The 21992-nt window shown below is 38.8% G+C and overlaps 1 protein-coding gene across 5 annotated transcripts in view; it reads right to left on the minus strand.

Annotated features, from left to right (window-relative positions):
* The window catches only part of mctp2a (multiple C2 domains, transmembrane 2a), a 42598-nt gene that overhangs the window by 9699 nt on the left and 10907 nt on the right, over positions 1-21992 (minus strand). For 3 of the 5 annotated variants that reach the window (XM_044124593.1, XM_044124591.1, XM_044124594.1), the window contains 11 exons: positions 21222-21395; positions 20376-20506; positions 19494-19680; positions 19317-19410; positions 19124-19226; positions 18913-19015; positions 18712-18813; positions 17740-17814; positions 17385-17504; positions 2358-2477; positions 1048-1089 (listed from right to left, as the gene is read on the minus strand). In XM_044124593.1, the coding sequence (XP_043980528.1) occupies positions 1048-1089; positions 2358-2477; positions 17385-17504; positions 17740-17814; positions 18712-18813; positions 18913-19015; positions 19124-19226; positions 19317-19410; positions 19494-19680; positions 20376-20506; positions 21222-21395 (1251 nt within the window). The other 2 variants (XM_044124596.1, XM_044124595.1) reach the window with 2 other exon arrangements.

The raw sequence follows: 21992 nt of genomic DNA on the forward strand, positions 1-21992 counted from the left end.
TGAATTAAAATGATTTTTCTTGTAAAGTGCCCTGAGATGACATTTGTTGTGAACTGGCTTTATATAAATAAACTGATTTGAATTTACTTTGACTGGGTCACATGAATATGCTTTGATCTAAACCATGTCATCTTATGTATGGCTGCATCTTTAGGGTTGATTCCCTGCTACGAGGAGAACCTCTGCACCAGAGCACCTGCTTAGTTGTGCAGGTTTGCTGTACCTTCTGCAAAACGTGCTGCAAACTGCAAACAGGCCTGCAGCTTTTATTTTGACAGTAGCTTTCTTTTTGCCTCCGTTTTGTAAAGGTCAGAGTTTTCAAGTGCGCAATTAAAAATTGTTCTGTTAACTGATTCTCCAACCTAAGGTATGGATCTCTGCAACTCCTCCACAGTTTCAAGGACCTCTTGGCTGCTTCCCTAAATAATGCCCACCGTGGCATGCTTCTTTATTGTGAAATCCTTTCCCTTTGTCAGATGTAAGACTGGACAAAACTTGAAACAACCTAACTTTACCACAACCGTAACCCTAACCTGCCGACTGGGTTCCCTGATGTGATCCTGTTGGTTCTCTAATGCTTTCCAATAAACTTCTGAGGACTCCACAGAACAGCTGGATTTACATAGAGTATAAATAACACACAAGTGGAGCCGTTTGGCCATTTGGGTTCCATCTACCTCAATGCAACTGAATTTTATTTGGGAGTATCAGGGTACAAATACTGTATGCAAGTGCTGCAATATACTTAAGGTCTATTTGTAAAACCATGCACCTCTTCCTTCCATTTCACAATTTTAAGCAACTTTGTGTCAGTCGATAATGTAAAATTCTGACTAACTTAAGGGTCACCACAATCATGCTCTCATTATCATGTGTTTGAGTTTGCCATTGATGTTCATAAATAACTACTGTGTATATTTTCTTTCAAAATCTTGTGGTAATACGTAAAGAGATTTTTTTAAAAATTGTATTCATAGTGGAGATACCAATGTGAGAAAATTCAACCAAATACATTTGAAAATTTTAGAGTTAGATAAAATGTGCTACCTTTTCGTCTTCCTCTTCGTCGTCACCCATGGCCATGTTCACCTACGAGAAAATAAAGGGTATGAGGTGATTTCCAACGAATGAGACGTGGGCACTGGAGCATTTTTAACAAACACCTAGTAATGAAATTTTCTTTGAGCACATTCACCCCTATTGGGAGAGGCTTGTTTCCATAGAGACTGCATCACAGGGGTGACCTCACACAAAAGGAAAGGTGAAGAAGGGCCTTCCTCGCAAGAGCAATGCCACACCAAAAGCAATCTCTTTTCTCCACAACATAGGCACACAGAAAAACAGAAAGACGAAAGAGAGGAAGAAAAAAACATTTAATTTAGATGTTGTTGCCTAGATCACTTTATATCAAGTCATCCCCAACCCTGCTGTGCTGAACACTGTGACATTGCCCCGGTGCAGAGCGGTGACATTGCTGGCCGTAGGGTCTAAGTGGGGTGACAGAGTCTCAGAGCTGGATATGAGGGTGAGTCTGGACATTTCCCAGAAACGGCATCGCATCGGGCAGTCATAGTGAGTGGGCCATGGGTTTGACTTTGGGGAGGGTGTGGGAGTGGGCTTGGCCAATGTTTGGTCAGTGAAGAAGGCCTACAGATGGTGAAATGCACATGGGGGGGGGGGGTGTCATTATTTATACCCAAAATTACACAAAATAAAAAACATTGCAGTGGTGCTTTTTGCTTTTGAGTAAATAACGTACTGAAGCCTGAAGAAAGTATTTTTAAGTTCTTCAAGCTACTGCTGCCCCCCCAAAAATCTGATGGCTTCCCCATCTTTACTAGATAAATTGCTAAATAAATCTTAGTAAGATTGGAGTTGCAGACTTTGCCATTACAATAATGTCTGGCACAGTCACTATGTCACCTATTGATGCCTAAGTGCAGTAGGGTCACTATTCAGGCATTATAATTGTCTCGACCTCACGTTTTTCTTTAGCACTGTTTTTATTTAGTTCCTAACACATATTTACTTCAGACATGTCAATAAATCTGCCATAAACTACAATTTACAGCACCATTCTTCTAAAAAGTTCAATATTCTAGTTTATTCTCTCATAGTTCCTAAAGATGAATGAACTAAAACTGAAATGTAATTAAAGTTTGCTTCACTCTAAAATGTAGACTATTATTTGTTGATGATCATTCATTTGTCTTAATGGCGCAAATGTCACTCCAGATTTAGCACGGAGATCCACGTAATATATATGCTGGATGCAGTCTGAATAATGTATGGAGTTGTAATGCACTGGAAAAACAAGCTTCTATATGGCTACATACTGAAGATTCATCGTCACTCACCAGGTCTTGGTTGGAGCTGGCCTTTTCGCTGGAGAGCTGGATGTAGTTCCAGCCGATGAGCAGCAGCAGGAAGAGGGGAAGCATGAAAAGCTCCCAATGCCACACAGTCACCAGGAAGATCTGAGGAGAAACGAGATGACAGTTTAAAGCAAAGCACATCATGCTGCACAACTCACCAACCTTTCAACAAAACCTGTTCCCCCCAAAAATACATAATAATATGCAACTGATATAACCACGTTCTAAATCTCATGAAGAGCATTACAGGGCTCTAAATCCTCTGAGATTTATTGCCAGTGGCAACAGATTTTACTCTTGGTTGTCTGAAAGTAAGAGGCATTCAACTTTTTAATATCTTGAAATCCTATTTGCTTTAGCACGGAGCTGGCAGCGTGCCCTACTACTGGAAAGAAAGTACGACATGGATAGGCACGATGCTGTCATTTTAACTTGAGCATCAAATCCTCTTAGATTCAGAGGCAGTGATACTCTCTGACAAAACGCATATGGCAACTGGGGAAGCATGTGCAACCATTACCCCCTCCGTGGCAATGATACTGAGAAAAGTCAAGACCCCTGGTAGAAATAAGATGGCTCACGCTGAATGAGTAATCCTTTATAATTCTGTAAAAGGAGTGGTGCTAAGCACATTGCACAACACCCACTGCATTTCACAGCAGAGCGCTAATTGGACAGCTGCATTTAAACCCATTTACTGACAGCCTAATGAGTCTGTCTCTAACTGAAACGATCAGGAATGTGTGAGGGGGGCATCACACTAGCAGGTTGACGGGGATGAACTAAAAAAGTCCCCCACAGCAAGGCAAATCTTAAAAGCTATTATAGTGTGAAGAAGTGCCAACACCTCCAACATATGGTCAACCTTATTTACCAGGCATTTTCCTTCTCAGTTTCTCATACATTTAATATAATCATCACATCTTTTGCAAGAATTGGTTACTAAACATCCCTGAGTTAGACAAGTTATGAGTTTATTGAAGATGCCCAGAATCATTAGATATTCAACTTCAAGACCAACTAAAGCCATGGGTGCCACTTCAAAGTCCAATTATATTTTCCAAACAATAATTGCAGCATAGGTAATCAGCGTAAAAAAAATAAAACAAAAAAACAAAGAAATCAAATTTCTTCCAATCTATTAGCTAAAGCTAATTTGATCTACCGATGGTATGTCGTTGGCGAGAAGGTTATTACATGACTGTAGCCATTATTAATGGAAGAGTGAAGGTAATTCAGCTCAAAAGATAAGGCAATTTAAGAGATTGTGACAATAAAATAAAATGAAAAGATATTTCCATCTTTTTGAGTTCACAAAACAAAAATTGTATTTCCAAGGTATTTCCAAGGAAAAGCGATTGCAAGGAAATTTCCTTGCAATCGCTCTCTCGCCATTCAGTCCAGATTTCATTTCTCCAAGTTCTACATTTTTAAAGGAAGATGTATTCTAACCTGCCCCTCAAGACAAGGGAAAGCCAAGCTAATAATTTCATAGATCATCAAGTGAGTTTTTCTTCCTTTAAAAAAAAAATCTAAACGGTTACATTCAGTAATTGCCATTTTTTGCATTTCTACTTCTAGAAGGACAACATATAAAACTGTGTGAAGTAGTGTTTCATAGTTGAGTTTTGATTGTGAACTAGAAAGAGGAGGCAGCAAAACTTTTGTCATTTTCAGCATCATTAGCCAACCGCAGAGTGCGACCATATTTCCTTCAAGCACTTGCAAGTGATTTAGGTCACTTAGCCATGGCTCATGTTATGTTGTCAAGCAAACAACTGAGAAGTGGTGGGGCTTCTTTTAATGCCACTTAACCTAAGTAAGTCATACCAGCTGGGGTCTAATGAAGAATATGAGGCATTAATTAAAAGTAAAAGAGGTTTAATTGTTGTTCACTTTGCAGCTCAGTAACAAACATCCTAAGGTTTTCCATCAAAATACCAATTTGAGCTGTAGCTAAAAGCACCATTTAATATTAAACTTTTAACAGTTCTGATAGTTAAGCATAATTTTGCTTTGTTTCATAGCAATAAAATGAACAACTTAACACTTGTTAGTGATGTATCAGATTTACTTTTCTTAGAAAATTTTGGATGTGTGCAATTTATTTTTAAATTAAATCCTATATGAAACTTATGATTGAGGTGAACTGTAATTTAATTTAATCTTTTTTTCTTGTTAGATTTAATTTATATATTCCTTTGTCCATTGTTGATATGCCCAGTGAACATAATGTTAAGATTTAATTATGAACACAGAGTTTCATCGAACCCTTAATTTGAGCAAAAAGTTATTGAATGGCCATCAATTACAGATTTTAGGGAGACATTAGAGTCAATTAAAATCATCTGATCAGTTGTTAAAAAAAAAAAAAAAACTATACCAGGTACATCACTGCAATGATTTTATTTAAAACATGGACTGTACTGCTACACTGAGCTGACAGTGGGTAGTCCAGGCAGAAAGAGCTTGAGGGTCGAGAGTCGAAACAATATGTCTGAGTTAAGCTTGAGATGGGACGAGAAGCTCTGAGGCCTTCGGGCTTTCAGCAGCAGGCCTGTAAACGGCAGACGGCTCCTGTCATAGCAACAACGTAGAGTTCGTGTATTTTGCTCTGGGGGCCACTCTACCTACTGCCAGACCAGGCCTAGGTTCAAGCAGCCACCAGGGAAATGTGTATTATGAGTAATGCAGACAACACCGTGGCCCACTGCCCTAGGCTTTACCACTGTACTGCTTATTATCCCAGAGTGCAACCTGGGAAATGTTTGGTGAACCCAACATCAGGCATTAACACAGTGGGATTACCACTATGCAAGAAAGTGGACAATATGAACAATATGTTTAGCTAATAGGAACTCATTTGAATTACGTATACAGCAAATAACTAGAGCTGGTGAGGGACGAAGAAGGTAAACAATGAATATGCATGATGTGCAGAGATAGCTGCACTACGTCTCCTCTGTGTTATGAATAACTTACGTCATGTGTTGTCACCTCAGTTCCCATGAGGCATTCTAAAACGATGCTACCCTCACCCCAGAGGAATTCTGCTGGCTCGTGGACAGGTAGCTTGTCATATTCCCAGCATTCTTATATAAAAAAGCAAAAAGAAAAAGGGGGGAAGTGTGCCTGGAAACTGACATGAGCCCAGCAGGAACGCTGAACCTCCTTGCCCTTCCCGCAAAAGCTGCTACATTAACCACTAAAGTCTAATTGCTTGGTCTCTGTCTTCCTGTGCAAGTCAACAGAGGGAGCCAATTCATTTCTGCCCAGGGAGCCAGCAGAGAGAATCTGTCACAGGTATTCATAATCGCCCACTAATGCAAATTTCTACTCACCGCGTTCTGGCTCAGTGGAGAAGATGAAAGCCCGCAGAAATACAATGCTTTATGTCTAAACTGAGAGCCCAAATGAAGGGAATAGACCAAAAATGTCAGAAATATCTTCTCAATCCCTCCCTCATGGTATGTTGAACCTGTGTAGTCAGGATTTACATGCTTTATTTTATCCATCCATCCATCCATCCATCCATTTTGTTACACCTTTGTCCTAATGGGTTTGGAGGGGTGCTGGTGCCTATCTCCAGGGAGGCATTTTGGGCGAGAGGCGGGGTGCACCCTGGACATGACACCAGTCTATCACAGGGCAAAACAAGTATAATATTCCTTTCTACAATTTCCATGTTAGAACGGATGCATCTTTATTTGTCAACAAATTGAACACATCAGGTAATTGAGATGGAGAATAATGTGTGGTAGAAGAAGGCGCAACGATCATTCAAAAGTTTGAAGGGACACAAGGAATATTATTTATGCAAACAATGTCAAAAAATCTTCTGTGCTCTGGGAGAAAATGATTGGACATTCAGTTAGTCCTCATGTCAGAGAAAAGTATATTTTGCATTTTATTTTGAAATTCTACTTCTTGAGGAAGAATGCATAGGAGCAGAATGTAAATTGTTTGAGGCTCCGTGTGAAGTTTCCAAAGACTTGAGGAGTCATCTCATCTGCTGGTTTGGGTACAATGTGTTTTTACAATTTCAAAATTTTGAGCAGGATTTGACACCTCCCTACACTGCCTAAAGTACCAATACCTGCTGAGGTGACTAAGATATCTCTGTTTCTAATTGCCCAGCAAACTGCCTTGATCTAAATCTCATGAAAAATCTCTGGAGTATGTTACGAGAGACACCAGAGTCAACAATGATGTATGACACCTCCTGAAGGCTGATATTAGAGCAAACTGGGTTTCCCTAACATCGCAACAGAGTCGTAATTTGACCACTTCCATACCACGCTGCACTGATGCACTAATTCATGCCAGCATTAGGTACACATTTTACAGTGCATGAACATGTGTTTGTGAAATCAGTCTTTAGTAATATTTTATTTTTCTAAAAATCATAATTTTGTGTGCTCCATTAAATTGATCAGAAGTAAACATCTAAAATATAACATTATCTGTAATAGAAGTTTCACATCTTGTACTGAATTACTATGTAAGATAAGCAACAAAAGAAAGTAAAATGGGTAAAACTAATGATGCATCCAAGTATTTTAGTTTACAGTGAGCATTAGCTAACAAGCACTTGCAATTGAAGTGTTGGTATGTGTGTCTGGGAGGAGCGTTTCTAATGTAGGAAACCTCCCTTGGCAAACACCATTTAGCTGAAAAATGTCTGTATAATTATGCAAAGGGTGCCTAGGGGGTAAGAAAAAAAGGAGAATGAATTAATAAAACTATTAACACACGGTGGAGGAAATGATGGAGATGCACTCTCCTTAGCCACCTGTAAGCGCTCAGAGAAGGGGCCAACCTCGGGCAGGGCGTCTCTGCCAGGAGGGGTTAAGAACGGCCTGACAGGTTTGTTTTATGGCGCCATTAATATGATTCCACTAAATGCGTCCTGCGCCTTCTCATGCAGATCCCCTGGCCAGCAGAATCCAGCACCTAATAATAAAGCACTCAGCGATTAAAAGTGTGAATAAAATAACTTAAAGCTGAGCAAGCATGGCAGTTCCAACCACCCACACGCTCCCAGGAGAGGGGAAAAGGGATCGTAGCGGTAACAAAGGGACAGAGACACCTTCCATAAAAGTTTCCACCATTCTGTAAATTGATTAACAAGGGGTGGCCCTGATCTACAATCTGAAAGCACCGACAGCCAGACTACAGAGATGCCAAGCATTCTCGTTTTACACTATAGTTGACGAGCTATAAAAACATGCATCACATCAGCACAACACAAATAAGGCTGTTGAGGAGCCAAAGAAGTGTAATGCCATGGCACAAAGGTCTACATTCATTACAGTACGTGTTAGAAGAAAATTCCACTTTGTTTTTGTGTGGTAAATAAAAAAATACCCTTATTTTTTAACTATGTACCAACCAAAAACACAAAAGATTTAATCTTGGCTTTCTGTCCTTACTGTTTCTCTTCAGTTGCACTCGACTTGGAAAGCTAAACAAAGCGAGAAGAGTGCCAGCCAGCATTATGAGGGTCAGTCATGGGGGCTGTGGACGGTTGCCAGATTACGTGAACGCGAACTGAAAGAGTTTAAGACTGACTAAAGGCTGCAGGGTTTGTGTCTCAATGTGTGTGGTTGTTTTTGTGAGTGTGTGAGGAAAAGAGACAGAAAAAATAAAAACATATATAGTGCACATATATAAATAAGCACTCCATTAATGCAATATAGGACCTTTAACAATGAATATTTTGAACATTCAACAAATTATAATTTGCTTAGTAGTAGGAGTTATAATTTGACTAGTAAAGGTTATCACAAAATTAAATTCCAAAAATGGATATTCAAAACACAAAAGCAACAATTTGGGCTTAACTGTAGCTACTACGATGCCTTTTTCAAAGACTATTGCCTGTTTAAGGGGGATCAAAAGCACCATTTTTTATTTTCATGCCATGACTTTATGTTATTTATTTGCAAAACATTTCCAAACATTCAGAATTGTCTTTCTTGTAAGAGGAAAATGTGTGAGTCCTCTTTCAGCCAGCTAACTGGCAGTGTGCAGCCACAAGTGGAGTGGGTGAGCGAGTCTTTACTATAGACAGCTGGAGAAAACTCCAGTCACCCTCACTGAATAGACTTTAACATCAAGAACCATGGCCCTTTTATTTGTGGTTTTGAATCCAAGACATTTATCTATTGTCATTTTAAACTTGAATAAAAATGCCACAGATTCAAAGAATTAGCAAGAAAATTTAAAACAATGAGTAATGATGTAATTGTTGTTATCTAAAATGGAAAAAAAACATAGTTATTCCTTTGTCTGTAAAACTGAAAGGATCTTTTTTTTACAGCTAAAGCAGTGTTTTCCATAAAATTTATTTATTTTTTTTCTTTAGACAAAGACATACAACAAACATTTTCTAAAAATAGTAGTGCTTGCTGCAGAGAATATTACACCTATTTTTATTTTTTTTAATTTTGATCTTCAAAATTACCACTGGGAGTATAATACTGTTTATCACTCACTCAGCTTGCAGGTCTTTTTTTTTTAATGATCAATGCTCTTTAGTTTTCACATTATCACAATTAAGCCAGTTAAGCAGCAGTGTGCAGCACTATATGAATGAGGGAGAGGAGGTAACTGGGGTTAAACAAACGTCGCACTGCATTACTTTGTGCTTTGTGGAGTCAAAAAATATTGTCCACTCAGACAAATCATAAAAACAACTTTAAACTGGAGGAAAAGCATGGTAAAATATTTTAGTGGTAATGCTAATAATGACCTTCATGATTGGAGGATTGCTCTGTTCCCATATTAATTTATCTTAATGGTTCTAAACCGGATACTATATTTGTTAGGCTTTAAAAATAACAGTACTCAAAGGCATCAGGGGAGGCTGAAATCATGCTTTTATTTTCTGTTTGAGCTGAAACTGAGTCTGCATGAGAGGGTTGATGCTGGGGACAGGAACGGCAGGCTTTAAAGTAGCTGTAAATGCAGAGCAATGAGACATGTAATTTGTGTTGAGCTCGGGCCAGTGTGGGGGGACAGGCTTTCAGGGGGTGTCGGAGTCAGAGGAAGCGCAGATAAGATTTCTCTCCGGGGCAGGTACAGAGAGCATGTGTGTGTATGTCTGCGTGTGTGTGTGGGCAGTCGCAGTGCTCTGAGCTAACGCTGAATAAATATTTCACATACGCTCAGCTCATGTCTTATCAACTGAAAGGGAAGAACAGAAAGAGGGAGAGCGGGTGAAAGAGAGAGCCTTCACTTCACTGGAAACAGGCACTTCAGCAAGGTTGTTTGAAAGTGTGATGCAATTACTATTTTATCATGTTTAAGAAGAATAACGGCTTTCTAACACATACAAATTGCAAACACTCCATGAGTAGCTTTCTACATCAGAAATGTGTATTTTCATAGGATGATCTATAAAATCTTAGACTTTATATCAACATTTTTTTAAGTTGCAAAGCAAAAGATTACAGGCAAATTCCACAGCTTCAAAGTGCTCCCACACAGTCCAGACCAACACTGATAGCTCTTTATTAAGGCACTGAGGAGGAGCAGCTGTGCAAGGCGCAGCATTAGCATTTGCTCACAGACCCAGCTCTGGTTGTTGTCTCCCTGACTGTTTGACACATCAGGAGCACCAGTAGTGCGAGGCTGAAGCAGGGCAGTCGGAACGGGCCCCCGTGGTGCTTGTCAGTGGTGGCTACACTGACCCCGCACTCCAGCACTGGCCACTAGTGTTTAATCCGTGTCGGGAGCGTTAACACTGAGCGACCTCCTGGGTGACAGATCTGCCATGCGAGCCTTTTCCCCTGAGGAGGTGGGGAGTAGGGCAGAGGGAGGTGGCGGAGAAGTGGGAGTTGGGGGCTTTGGGGGTTTGGGGGATTTGGGGGAGTGGCATGGACTCTCCCTGTCAGCTCAGCTCACACACGCTAACGCGTTGGGGCCAAGACAGGCCTTGAAACAGCCACACCACACCACACACACGCACATGGAAGTGGACAGGTCGCTGCCTCAGCTGCACAAAGAGAGGTGTCCTCTGTGAGCAGGAAGGTGGTGAGTATGTTAAAGACAGACATTGTAATACGGCACACACACGGAGGTCAAACACAGAGCACACTTCAAGCGGGCTACAAACAAGCCAAATACAAAACCAGATACAAGAAATTCATAGAAAAAAGCTACACGTTTACTTCATTTTTATTTGAAGTTTTGGTTATATTACACCACAAGCAAATTTATAGTGTTTAAAAGCACTATGAAATAACCTACATAATGTGAGCAAGTAAAAATAAAAGCTTATGAGTTGATTGCTCAAGGTATACCAAGGTTTTATGTTATGGTTCTTGCTCTCCTGCTGTAGTGCAGCCATATTCATGACTTCAAAAATTTTGCTGCATACTGCCTTTCAGCGGATTGAAAGAAAGTTATAACATATAACCTTTGCTTGCAAAAAAAGAGGAGTTTGGGTGCATGGAAATGTTTGTAGTGCTATTCATCAATGTTCTAAAATTGCAGTTGCTAAGCTACAAGTGACTAAGTAGCCAGCTAATATCAGCTTATCCTCCCTCTGTTATTCTATAAAGAGAATGCCAAAACATGTAATATTCTACGCAATATTCATAATAAGAACTACTTCTAAATTTAGCAGGTGTAAAACTTTGCTTCAGTGTATGTATTCTCTGCTTTAAACTAAAAGTAAAATGAGTTTATTAACATCACATGTTATTACAGTAATTGTGGCCATGCTTATTTTTAGCAGAGACAGGAATAACTGACACATTTTCATTTTGATCAGATGTTTTGTTTTAAATCTTTGTGTAGAAATGGTGAAAGTTTTGTTGTTTCTTAAAGTTACCACGAGAGTTCACCAACTTGGTTCTGCGAAATACTCAGACTTGACTTTTCATTTAAAATTTTTTTAAAACTATGACCTCTCTATATAAAAGCATCCGAAAATCAATATGCTCTGTCATCCATTTTGTTTTGTATTTTGTAGAGTTCAGGCATTGTTGAAGCATTGAAATATTGTTATCCCATTATTTTCTGTCGGTTTGAAAACTACTATATCCCTACAATACCTATAGCACATTGTTTCTCTTATGTTTTATACGTCCTAAGAAAGAAAAAACATATATAGTTAATTTAGATCTTTAAGAAATTTGGAAATTTGGATTTGCTAGAAATGGCCAACAAAGCTGATCAGTGCATTTCTAGTTGTCAAATTGTGTCAGTTATTTATTAATACCACTAATAGGGTGAAATGTCCCCCAGATATGCACTATATTCAGCCAGCCTCCAGAGCTTTCAACTTACATTTATTTGAGGAAAGCCTGACAATAACACTGTTTTAAATCCAGAGGAAATCTTGAGGGGTTTTACATATTCTCATTAAATAATTCATAGATTTCTGACTAGAAGAAAAAAACATACAAGCAATTCTGCATCATTTTTTCCTCCCTTCTAGACATATTCCCACAGCAGAGCCTGTTAAAAGTGCCACTACCATGACAAAGGAGAGCATAACCCCCCAGGGACTGAAGAAACCCACTACTCTAAGACCTTCAAACTTTTTACAAACAGAAAGAAAACAGATGCAAAGCAGAAACATCGAGACAATTCACAGGCTAGCTGATCTCACAAAAAGGCTCGGCCATACTGCAATGCAGCAAATAACAAAGACACAGATCCAACACTTACAAAATATCTAAATTTTACAGGCAGTGTTAACAAGGACAATTATGACAACTCCGATTATGGCCTTGATCTCGGCCTGTGCCGGTGTTCTGCCTAATAGAGCCGACCGCAGCTGACTCCACACAGGTGGTCTCCTGAGACCTCTGCAGCCTGATCTGACCCTGTCCTGCCCTCATCTGGGGAGACGGCAAGTCTTTCAGTGCCTGCTGCAGCTGCCAGGCGTGTTTACAGTTGTGCCGCATCAAACATTCATCAAATGCCATCTTTACAGTGTGTGATGTGAGGCAATCAGCATTTCACAGGCTGTCAAATGATGTCTAAAACACTTGCTACCTGGCAGTGTCAAAAAGAAACACTCACAGAAGGTGTACAGGTTTCTTTTTAGTCTAACTCTTGACAGATGAAGTACAAGATATGCTAAAATATTAATTTTGACTAAATACTTAAAGCAGTCGAACGACAGCAAATCTCAAGATCAGCTTTTAAGTGTAAATGATCCTGTTTTCTTAAGCCACTTTTCACTCCATCAAAATCAAAATTGTTCAAGTTCTGAAGCAAATTGTTCAAGTTCTGAGGCAGATTAATTTGGCTGGCTAATACTCACTTTTTTAGGTGTTCTTCTTCTTTTTAGGGGGGGTAAGGAAGAAGAAACATGTGTCTCTTGTAGTGCACATAATGGAGGATTTCACTCCAAAGTTGTTCCCACAAATGGCTCCTGTTAGGGAGAAGTAACTGACCTGATCTCTTTATTGGGCTCAAGTTTGGTGTTTCCAGCAGTGCTGTAGCACCATCTACAGGCAGCAAGCCAGTGTGCAGCAGAGAACTCTGGGTGACCCCATCCTGCAGTCACTGCTGATGTATAGCACATTTATCTCGCTCAGTCTTAGCGAAAAGCACATCTAAAAGGTGGTTATTTTATGTAGAGTTTTAGCTGTCACATTTTTCTCTCTCACAAAGAAGGAAACATGCTGTTGTCAAAACCCTTGAAAAGTGTAGCTCTTCAGCTCATTAAAACATAAACAAGAGAAGAGAAGTAAAAAAGAAGAAAAAACATGGACCATTTATCGTTTGCATTTGGATTCACGGACAAAAATGTTTACAAAAATTTGCCAGAACTTTGTTTAAATGTTTTTTTTTTTTATTGCTGTTTTCTAATTATATTCGCTAATTAAAGATACCATTTTAGAACTGAAACTCATGAGTGAAAAACTTAACATAACTTTAAACAGTTAAATCAAGTGACCTCCTGCACTCACAAACGGCAAATATTTTCACAGCTAAACAAAAGCACATAATAGCGGCATAAAACATCAAGCTCTGTGATTTTTATTTGTTGCCTCACATAAAAGAATCATTCTCACATTTCAATGGAAAACCCTTCACTAAAGATAAACCACGGCAGTGATCCCATATGCAAAATTTAAATGCCTTACGTCCTAACAACAATTTCATAATGCATATAAGAATCAGCATAAACAGGGTAGTACTGTGCTAAACATGCTGTGATGAGGTCAGAAGATTGGCCTCTGGGACAGAGTGAAATAATGGCTTTGTTCCTGGTAAAGCACTAAGCATCCCACAGTACCAGTGAGAACAAGAGGGGGAAAAAACAAAATAGCAGAAGTGGTTTATATATGTATATATATATGTGTGTGTGCGTGTGTGTGTGTGTGTGTGTGTGTGTGTCAATAGCACAGAAAGGCATGATTAATAATGCATTGTAATGTATATTAAAGCTAGACCCACCACTGCAGCATTTGCTGCTCCGAGGAGCCCCGCGCTGCCTGCCGCTGTGGAAAAGAGCAGACACTGGTGGCATAATTACGCACATCTGAGAGGCAAGCAGAGGCCATCTGTCAATGTCTGAATCAGTTACCTTATTACCACTGCCTAAAGATGTAAAGATAGGAGTGGGAGCCGCTTTCATTAGAGCGCACGATGGCATGCTGCTTTAGACGGCTCCAAAACACTATCCTAATTGGAAATGATGACTCGGAGGAGGAGAAGAGACTACATGGTTGACGCCCTAGGAGTGGGCAGGGGCACGACTGTGAAAAAGTGGCATGGCACTGGGCTTGTAATAATGGTCATACAAGACCTCATTGCTGCCCTTGCCGTCTCGTGGGTGGCAACATACGTTCTGTTGCGATATTTACATGCGATTTGCATCTTTTACTCTGCCAATTGCTAGTCAAGGATATGATAAATAATTGTCAAAGAACTTTTCACATAGTGAACTTTTAGTCTGTCGATGAGTGGCTGGTGAATAACTGAAGCAGATTCAATCTGGGCAACTCTCACCAACCACCTTTGACACTTTGAGTACTTAAAGCTTTCCTCATCACAGACAAAGGCATACTCTGACTCCTCTCTCGTTGGCTTTTTCGGCATTTCAACTGCAGTTTGTAGTTAAGCAATATGGAGCAGCCTGGAAATATTACTGAACTGAGTTCATTCCTATAGTAAGAGTACCCTGGTTTCACTGTATCACGGTTTAAGCAATTCATTTGCATTCACACTAATAATTATTTTAAACTAAATGCATAAAATGGTTAAATAGCTTTTACTCAAAAAGCTATTTAAGCAACACTGTGAATACAATGATATAAAAGGTTTACATAGAATAATAGCAAATATTGTTATGTTGATATATGGCAAAAACATGCAATAACTACCCTTAAAATTTAGTAGTAGTTATCAAGTGTCGGAATATCAAATCATTTAGTTGTCTGTGTGTAGTAACTCCTTAATAGAGGTGACAATCAAAGCTTCCAAATTTATTTTTTAAGAAAGTGGTATATTAATAAAAGTGTACTCATTTAGAGCCCACACCATAAGTGAACATGTTTTTTTTTTGTTGTTGTTGTTTTTTTTCTACATCCAGATATATTTCAAACAGCGGCATTTATTTTTTTATTAGTGAAGGAAAATCATTATTAGTGAAGGAAAAGCATAGTGGCCTTTACTCAGCCAGCTGAATGGTAGGGCACAGCAACAGGTGAGGAGACAGGGGGGCTGTGTTACTCTGCACTAAATACAGTCAGAGAAATTATCAGACTTTCAAGCAGTTTTTCTGGCATGCCATTACAAATCTTAATGGAACATGGAGTGATTTATTTATTGCTTTAAATATTTTAACTGAAACCTTAGCTAAAATGGAAAACATCTGCTGAATTTATAACTAGTTTTGAGTTCCAATTGCAAAAAACATATTATTCCCTCTTCCTATTCTGCTTATTTGAAAGTAACAGAACAATTTTGCATTAGATGGTTAATTAGAGTCTTAGGTATCTGCAATAGTGCCTGTGGTCAGCAGCTTAAGGGCTGGTGCACATGGGAACATTTTTCTTTAAAACAAATTGACATTGTCAGAAACACTTGTTTCAACTCTGGACTCTCCAGAAATGTTTTCCTACACAAAACACATGTTACTTGTAAATAGGCAATTTTAGTTTAAAACAAGTGAAAAAAAAAATGGTAGCCCGAACATAGCAATGTTGACACTAACGCTAACTGATTTAGGGATGCTGGTGCGATATTGTGACCTTTGGTGACCTCTGCATACTTTTATTAACATCTTTAAAATATCAGCACGTTTTCCAACATGAATGAGCACAAACTGGTAGAAACGTCTTTGTTAGATTTGAAGACTCTCTATAGCCAACACCACTCAGGTGCAAAACTGCATTCAACTGCTTACAAACATGCAGATGGTGAGTTGTTAGTTCTAGTTTTGGTCCAGAGATGGGTCTTGCTTCTTGAATACACAAGTCATGACTGCCCAAGTTTTTAGAATGGGAAACATTTCTAAATCTCTGAGCATGTAAATTTCCCTCTAGAATTAATAAAATATATTTATTCATTTATATGCTACAGTTGTCTTTTATGTCACACATAGAAAAATTTAGTGGTCTACTTTCAAACAGCTTACAGGTGGTGTGCAGCAACATGTTGGAGAGGGAAAGAGAGTGAGAGGTACTCTGTATTTCATATAAGAGAAAAAATACTTTGGATATCTCAGCAATTTCTATGGTACCTCCTTTAAAGAACAGCACGAGGAAACATTTTTGTGATCTGAAACCATAACTATTTAAACCTTCATAGAAATAAAGCCCAATGCCAATTAACTACTTAAAGTCCAACTTCACTACATCGATAAGAATAAAGGTACAATGTTTGAGTCTTCTCCTTCTCTCTGAAAAAGCTCTATTTGCAAGGTATACTCCTAAAACAGCAGGTGGAATGGAAGTGGAAATGAGAGATTATAGTGTTTTACAGCACGCACACCTTGCCTGCGGAGGATCTAATTATAGGTGGAGAAAGAAGGCCCCATTCCGCTGACCTGTCACCTGTCGGACCGCAATCCTGCCTGCATCCAAGCCTTCCTGTCTGCCTCCGAGTCCCCTGCTATCTGCCCCCCACTCTCTCTGAGCTGTCTTCCTCTTTTTGAGCTCCAACTTTCTTTTCCAGATAGCAGCCTGCCTCCCACACGCTATCCTTACACAATTGTCCGCATTGTTCTCCATCTTCCTGTCTGTGTGTCCGCCTGTCTGTCTGTATGCTGTGCTGTTCTAAAGGCTGTGATACACTGAGCCCAGTCGGTGCCTGAGGGGATTTGCACCTCAGTATCACTGAGCAGGGCTTATAGAATACACCAGGTATGAATTGCATGTCATCCTGAGACGGAGTAGACAGAAGAAAGGCGGTAAAAGGAGAGTTTCTTCACACACCCTGTCTGTGACCGCTTCCTCACCCTGACACAGTGCTGGCAGGGCTTTCATGGCAATTGTACACTCTTAATCATGACATTACATGCACTGTGCTCTGGGAGATTCACTAGGTGCTTTCAGATTATTTAAGCTTAGGACCCAAGATCACACACCCTCATTAAAAACAGCTAAACAGAGACATTTAAACAAGGTTTAAACCTCAGAGGCAGACTGTCACTACTCCAACAAAGGAAGCTCAGACTGTGATCCTCCTTACACCATCCCCTGGGTTAGAAGGCTTTGCGAAGAAGTCAGATGCACAAATGCCCAAACCCCACCCTTTCAAATATACTCTAATGTCATCAGAACCGAAGAAGAGCCAAGTGGGGTTTGATTCAAAGGATAAATCACATCCATTGCATACGCACGGCTAAAACAAAGACAGCCAATGCTGTTTTTATTCATGGGAAAAAGACCAGCACAGAGAAAATGGCTAAAGCAAAGATTTGCTTCAACATCTCATTCGCTTGAAAAGAGTTAACGGCGATCTGCATTGAAACGGGACAAAACTTGCTCGCCCCAAGGCTCGAAGAGATTTCATTAACATAAGGCAATGACTTACCAGAAAGGCTATTAGACTCCGTTGTCTGCTCTCCCACTGAAAACAGCTTTTAATGTACTGTAACGTGTACAGAACTGCTGTGCTGATTTTTCGAACTCGATATATATTCCTGGCAAGGATCTGGAAGAAAATAATTTGAAGAAAACAACAGTTAGAATCATTTGTTACTGGACATAAAGTTTATGGGTTTAAATTGCGGTTAAATCAGCTGTATTGATCAAAGACAATTACCAAAGTAGTTTGATAATCACTTATAAAAAAAATCCTCCTAAATATCTGTGAGTTGGAATGTGACTGTCTTGCCTATTTTTCATCTAATTTGTTAATAATAGCAAAAAAGAAGCTGGAAGATCACCTTCTTGTTGAACTTTGGATTTTCCTCGATTAATTTTGCCTCCTTTGGTTTGAAGGTTTGGATCCCAGCTCTGACCTGAGACCAGAATAAAAATGAATACAGTAGTTTTACCACATTTTCTTTATTCCACAGTGTATATTGCTGTATATATTGTTGAAATCTCAAACAAGGCAAGGATTATTTTGATAAAAAATATAAATACCACAATTTTCTAGAGACACAGTGATTAGACAATTTTTTTAGAACAATTAACCCTTTGCAATTTCTTGTTTAAAATACATTTTCTTTTACTGCTGTATATGCATGTATACAGGACAATGCAACTAAGATTACACTCCTCAAATGTGAATTGTAACTAACTGAACTGTCTTCTGAAAATGGCCTAGCAGGATAAATATAGTCAAAGCAAATTGTTTCCTCACCTCAAAAGGAATCTATCATTTTTCGGGAGAAAGAGATATTAAAGTTTTTCATACATCCGAAAATAATAATAAAAAAAAGTTTATATTAATACCAATGATTAAAGTTATACAATAATTTTTAAATTCTGAAAGCTGCCACAAATAATATCAATAACCATAATTTAAGAATGGAGTGTCTGAAAGTACTTTCATTTTATATTTATAATTATCACTAAACATCATAGTTTTCTAACCCAGCTCTTGCTCTTTGACACCCAAAAGAATTTTTTTTTACATCACGACATAACCTTTTTTAAAGTGTTTCCCCTCTTTCAGTCAGCTGAGCAGCAATGTGCAGAAACAAATGGCAAAGGGCCAGTACAGCCTTACTCTACATTCATTACAGTTAGAGAAAACTCTGGTTACTCCAGGACTTTCTCTTGAATCTGATTGAATTAAAAAAACTTTAAGGAACAGACCATTTAAAACCATACCCTCTGAAAACCGAGGGATACCTTTTATAAAGATCACTGACTCATGCCATCTCAAACACATTCAAATTGATCCTCACTTTGTTATAGATGACCTCTAGTGCCAGTGTGATGGTCCCTTTGGAAGTTCTTTCAAGGCATTCTTTCTTCAAGAGCAGACACATCGGCTGACTGCTCTGAACCTTTCAGAATTTACACATACAGTTAATGTGTGTATTTTGTAAGTGTATCTGAGACTGTATTTATATTTAGTGTTTTATGTATAAAATTTACAAACTTACTGTCAGTAAAGGGATAGCTACTTTTCCCAAAAGGTTTGGGGGTTTGTCACCATTTTCATCAAAGACAGTCACCTCCACAACATCGTGAATGTCCTTTATTGGGCTTTAGAAAAACAAACACACACACAGACACGCACACGCCCACACACCTTTAATATAATATAGTAACAAAAATGCAAGGTGATAGGATCTATTTAAAAAGTTTCCTTACAATGTAAAGGTCTTGTACCACTCTGGATTGACATTCCTGGTAACAGTGTGAGTTTGAAGTTTGCTGTTCCCAAGTTTGACAACCGCAAAAGGGTTGCTTTTTCCTGCAAATGGTAAAAGATGTTTTATTGTCTAAAGCAAAGAAGAGGCAATTAATATGAACACAGCAGATGAAAAGGTAAATGGATTTTCACCATTAATGTCAGTGGCTGTAAGATCGTTTGCTTTTAGCACACTGATCTGAAGGAAACCGACGTCTTGTAAACACTTGTGAGAGTTTTTCAAACTCTAAAAGAAACAAATTGGAATTAAAAAGTAAATGGTGACTAGAAAGAGGCCAACATTTTAGTAGTCTTGATATTGCTACATACAAGTCTTTCCATCACTGCGTCTTTCTCATCTTGATTCGCCAAGGTGAGGTTTTCAGCGTCAGAGATGGAGACGCCCCAGCAGGGTCTCAGCATGATCAGGAAGACCAGCTTGCCTTTTCCAGGGTTCAACACATAATTGTGATCCATTCTTTCATTCAATGGAAGATTACAAACGTCAATGTCAAACCTGAAACACAACAAGGTTTATGTCAGTTTTACGCTTGACAAATTTACAATATTTGTTACCGTTTTCACACTGTTATGATTACATTTAAAACAAATGAGTCACAAAAAATATAATAAAATTATTATTAATACCACCATCTTTTTCAGCTATAAGTATAAAATAGGAACTTAATTCAAAATTAAGTGCAATTTAAGTAAAGTATTAAAGGATATATGTTATACAATAGTGTCAATATTTTTTTCAAGAAATATGTGACAGACAAAAAACGAGCTGAGACCACAGCAAAAAGTTAGTGAAGAATGATGTTTGGAATATTAAGCTCAGGTAATTATGCAATGGTCACCAAACACAAATATAATGACTGTAAAACCTTCTGCAGAAATTTTAAATTTTAAGAGGAGATATATTTAGTGATTTGTCCTCTGAAGAAGTCAGGTTTGTCTGAGTACAGTAGCTAGTAGACCTAGCAAACTAGCACCATATGGAGAAATTTCAAGTACTTTAGTTTTTGTGGGCTGGATTCAGAAAAAAAATTTGCTTCATTACCCATTACTATCAGCATTTTTGAGATTTGTAGATTTTATGTCTCTAAATATAATATATGCATTTTGGTTTTAAGAGCCTGCAGAGACTGAACAAAATTCTGTAGACAGCAAATGTGGGAAAGTTACCAGTATCAATAAGTAAATACTCACGCCCCCCATGATTCTGCACCCTTTCGCCCTCTCTTTGCGCACACCTCCACCTGTAACGGTTCCAGGTCGTCTTCAAATTTATTGAAGTCAAACTGCTCTCTCCACTGGGGATTTGGCTGAATGCAAAGGTTCTAGAAAATGGTAAGGCACAGTTTTTAGCTAATATAAAATAACACAAAAACACAGATGTATGCTTAATGGAATGACAGGTTTATCACATCAGGTTATCTCCTTTCTGACACAGGGATAAAGTCTTTGTTCAGCCTGATCCGAACAAACCAGGAGACAGAAAAAAAAAAAAGAGAGAAGTGTGCTGTGTTGCATGTATGTGTATCGAGTTGTGTGCGCTTGTACGGGTACACCTCGGTTGCCACTCTGGGATTGTAAACACTGACAGCTTCCAATTAGAATCAGCTTTGTTCAACAAACAAACAAGCAGAGAGGAAAGCAGAGTGGTTTACAAAGAAATGACACGACAACACGAGACAAGTGCACCGTAGAATCATCGAGGGGGTAGGCCAACAAATACAGGTAAGACGAATAGGACATGCTGGGTATGTAAATGAAAGCAATGAAGCCCAGCACTTTGCAGCACAATGAGTAGCGAGTGGCAGCCCTGCCTGGTCTAATGAGCTGCCTCTGCCATGGCCCAGTGAGCCAAGGTGCAGGTGAGTCACTGACAGGCACCTGCTGTGAGAGAGAAGCTGGGAAGTGGAGAGATAGCAGCTGGAAGAAAAGTAAACCAGAAAGGCTAAGAAAGCAATAGGAAAAGGGGGAGTAGATGTGGGGAGAAAAAAACTAAACAATATAAACAACAACAACAAAAAAAATGCAAAAAAGGCCAACCTTGCTTTTGTATTTTTGATCCCCAAGGCAGAAGCGGACGTAGACGTCACCATGACCATGTGGCATGTATTGTCCCTCCACCAGAGTGACTTGGAGTATGCCTGTCCACATCTGGCTTTTCAGCTGATTTTTTGGTGGGTCATTAGTCCGTGGAGTTTGGCACTGGTTCTGCTGCTGTAGGACAAAAGAACAAGGTGTAAAGAGCCTCACACTAAATATCTATTTGCAGCATAATCTTACTCAGATAGTTTAAGAGAATCGAAATTTTAATCTAAGAACATTCATTCAGTGTAGAAAAAAGGAGTGACAATTTAGGTTTAACAACATCAAACCAAAGAATAAACTCTTGCGTTATGTAACTTGAAAGATAATTGCAAAGTAAACATGTTTTATTGAACGTTTCATACTACAAAACAAAACAGCATGCTGGTGCTGCACCTTTTAGTAAACAAAACCAAACAAACAAGTACAATCGTACAGTGGCCAAAATAGCACCATGTATTTAATATTTAATAATCCTTATCTTAAATTAAAATAACAATCACTAATTTACAGCAAAGTTATTTCTTGCAATTTATTAACTAGTTATTACTTTTAATTTAGTCCGAAATAAAACATCAAGAACAAATGCGAGGGCTGAAATGTGAGCTGAGAGACTTAAAAGACCTGAAAGAAACAATATCTAAACTGACATTTTAAAAAATTCCAGCATATCTAAAACATATAAGCTCACAGATTCATCAACCTTTAAGAATGCTTTTTTGAAGGCAA

This window comes from Gambusia affinis, linkage group LG08, assembly GCF_019740435.1.
Source record: "Gambusia affinis linkage group LG08, SWU_Gaff_1.0, whole genome shotgun sequence".
NCBI classification, from domain to species: domain Eukaryota; kingdom Metazoa; phylum Chordata; class Actinopteri; order Cyprinodontiformes; family Poeciliidae; genus Gambusia; species Gambusia affinis.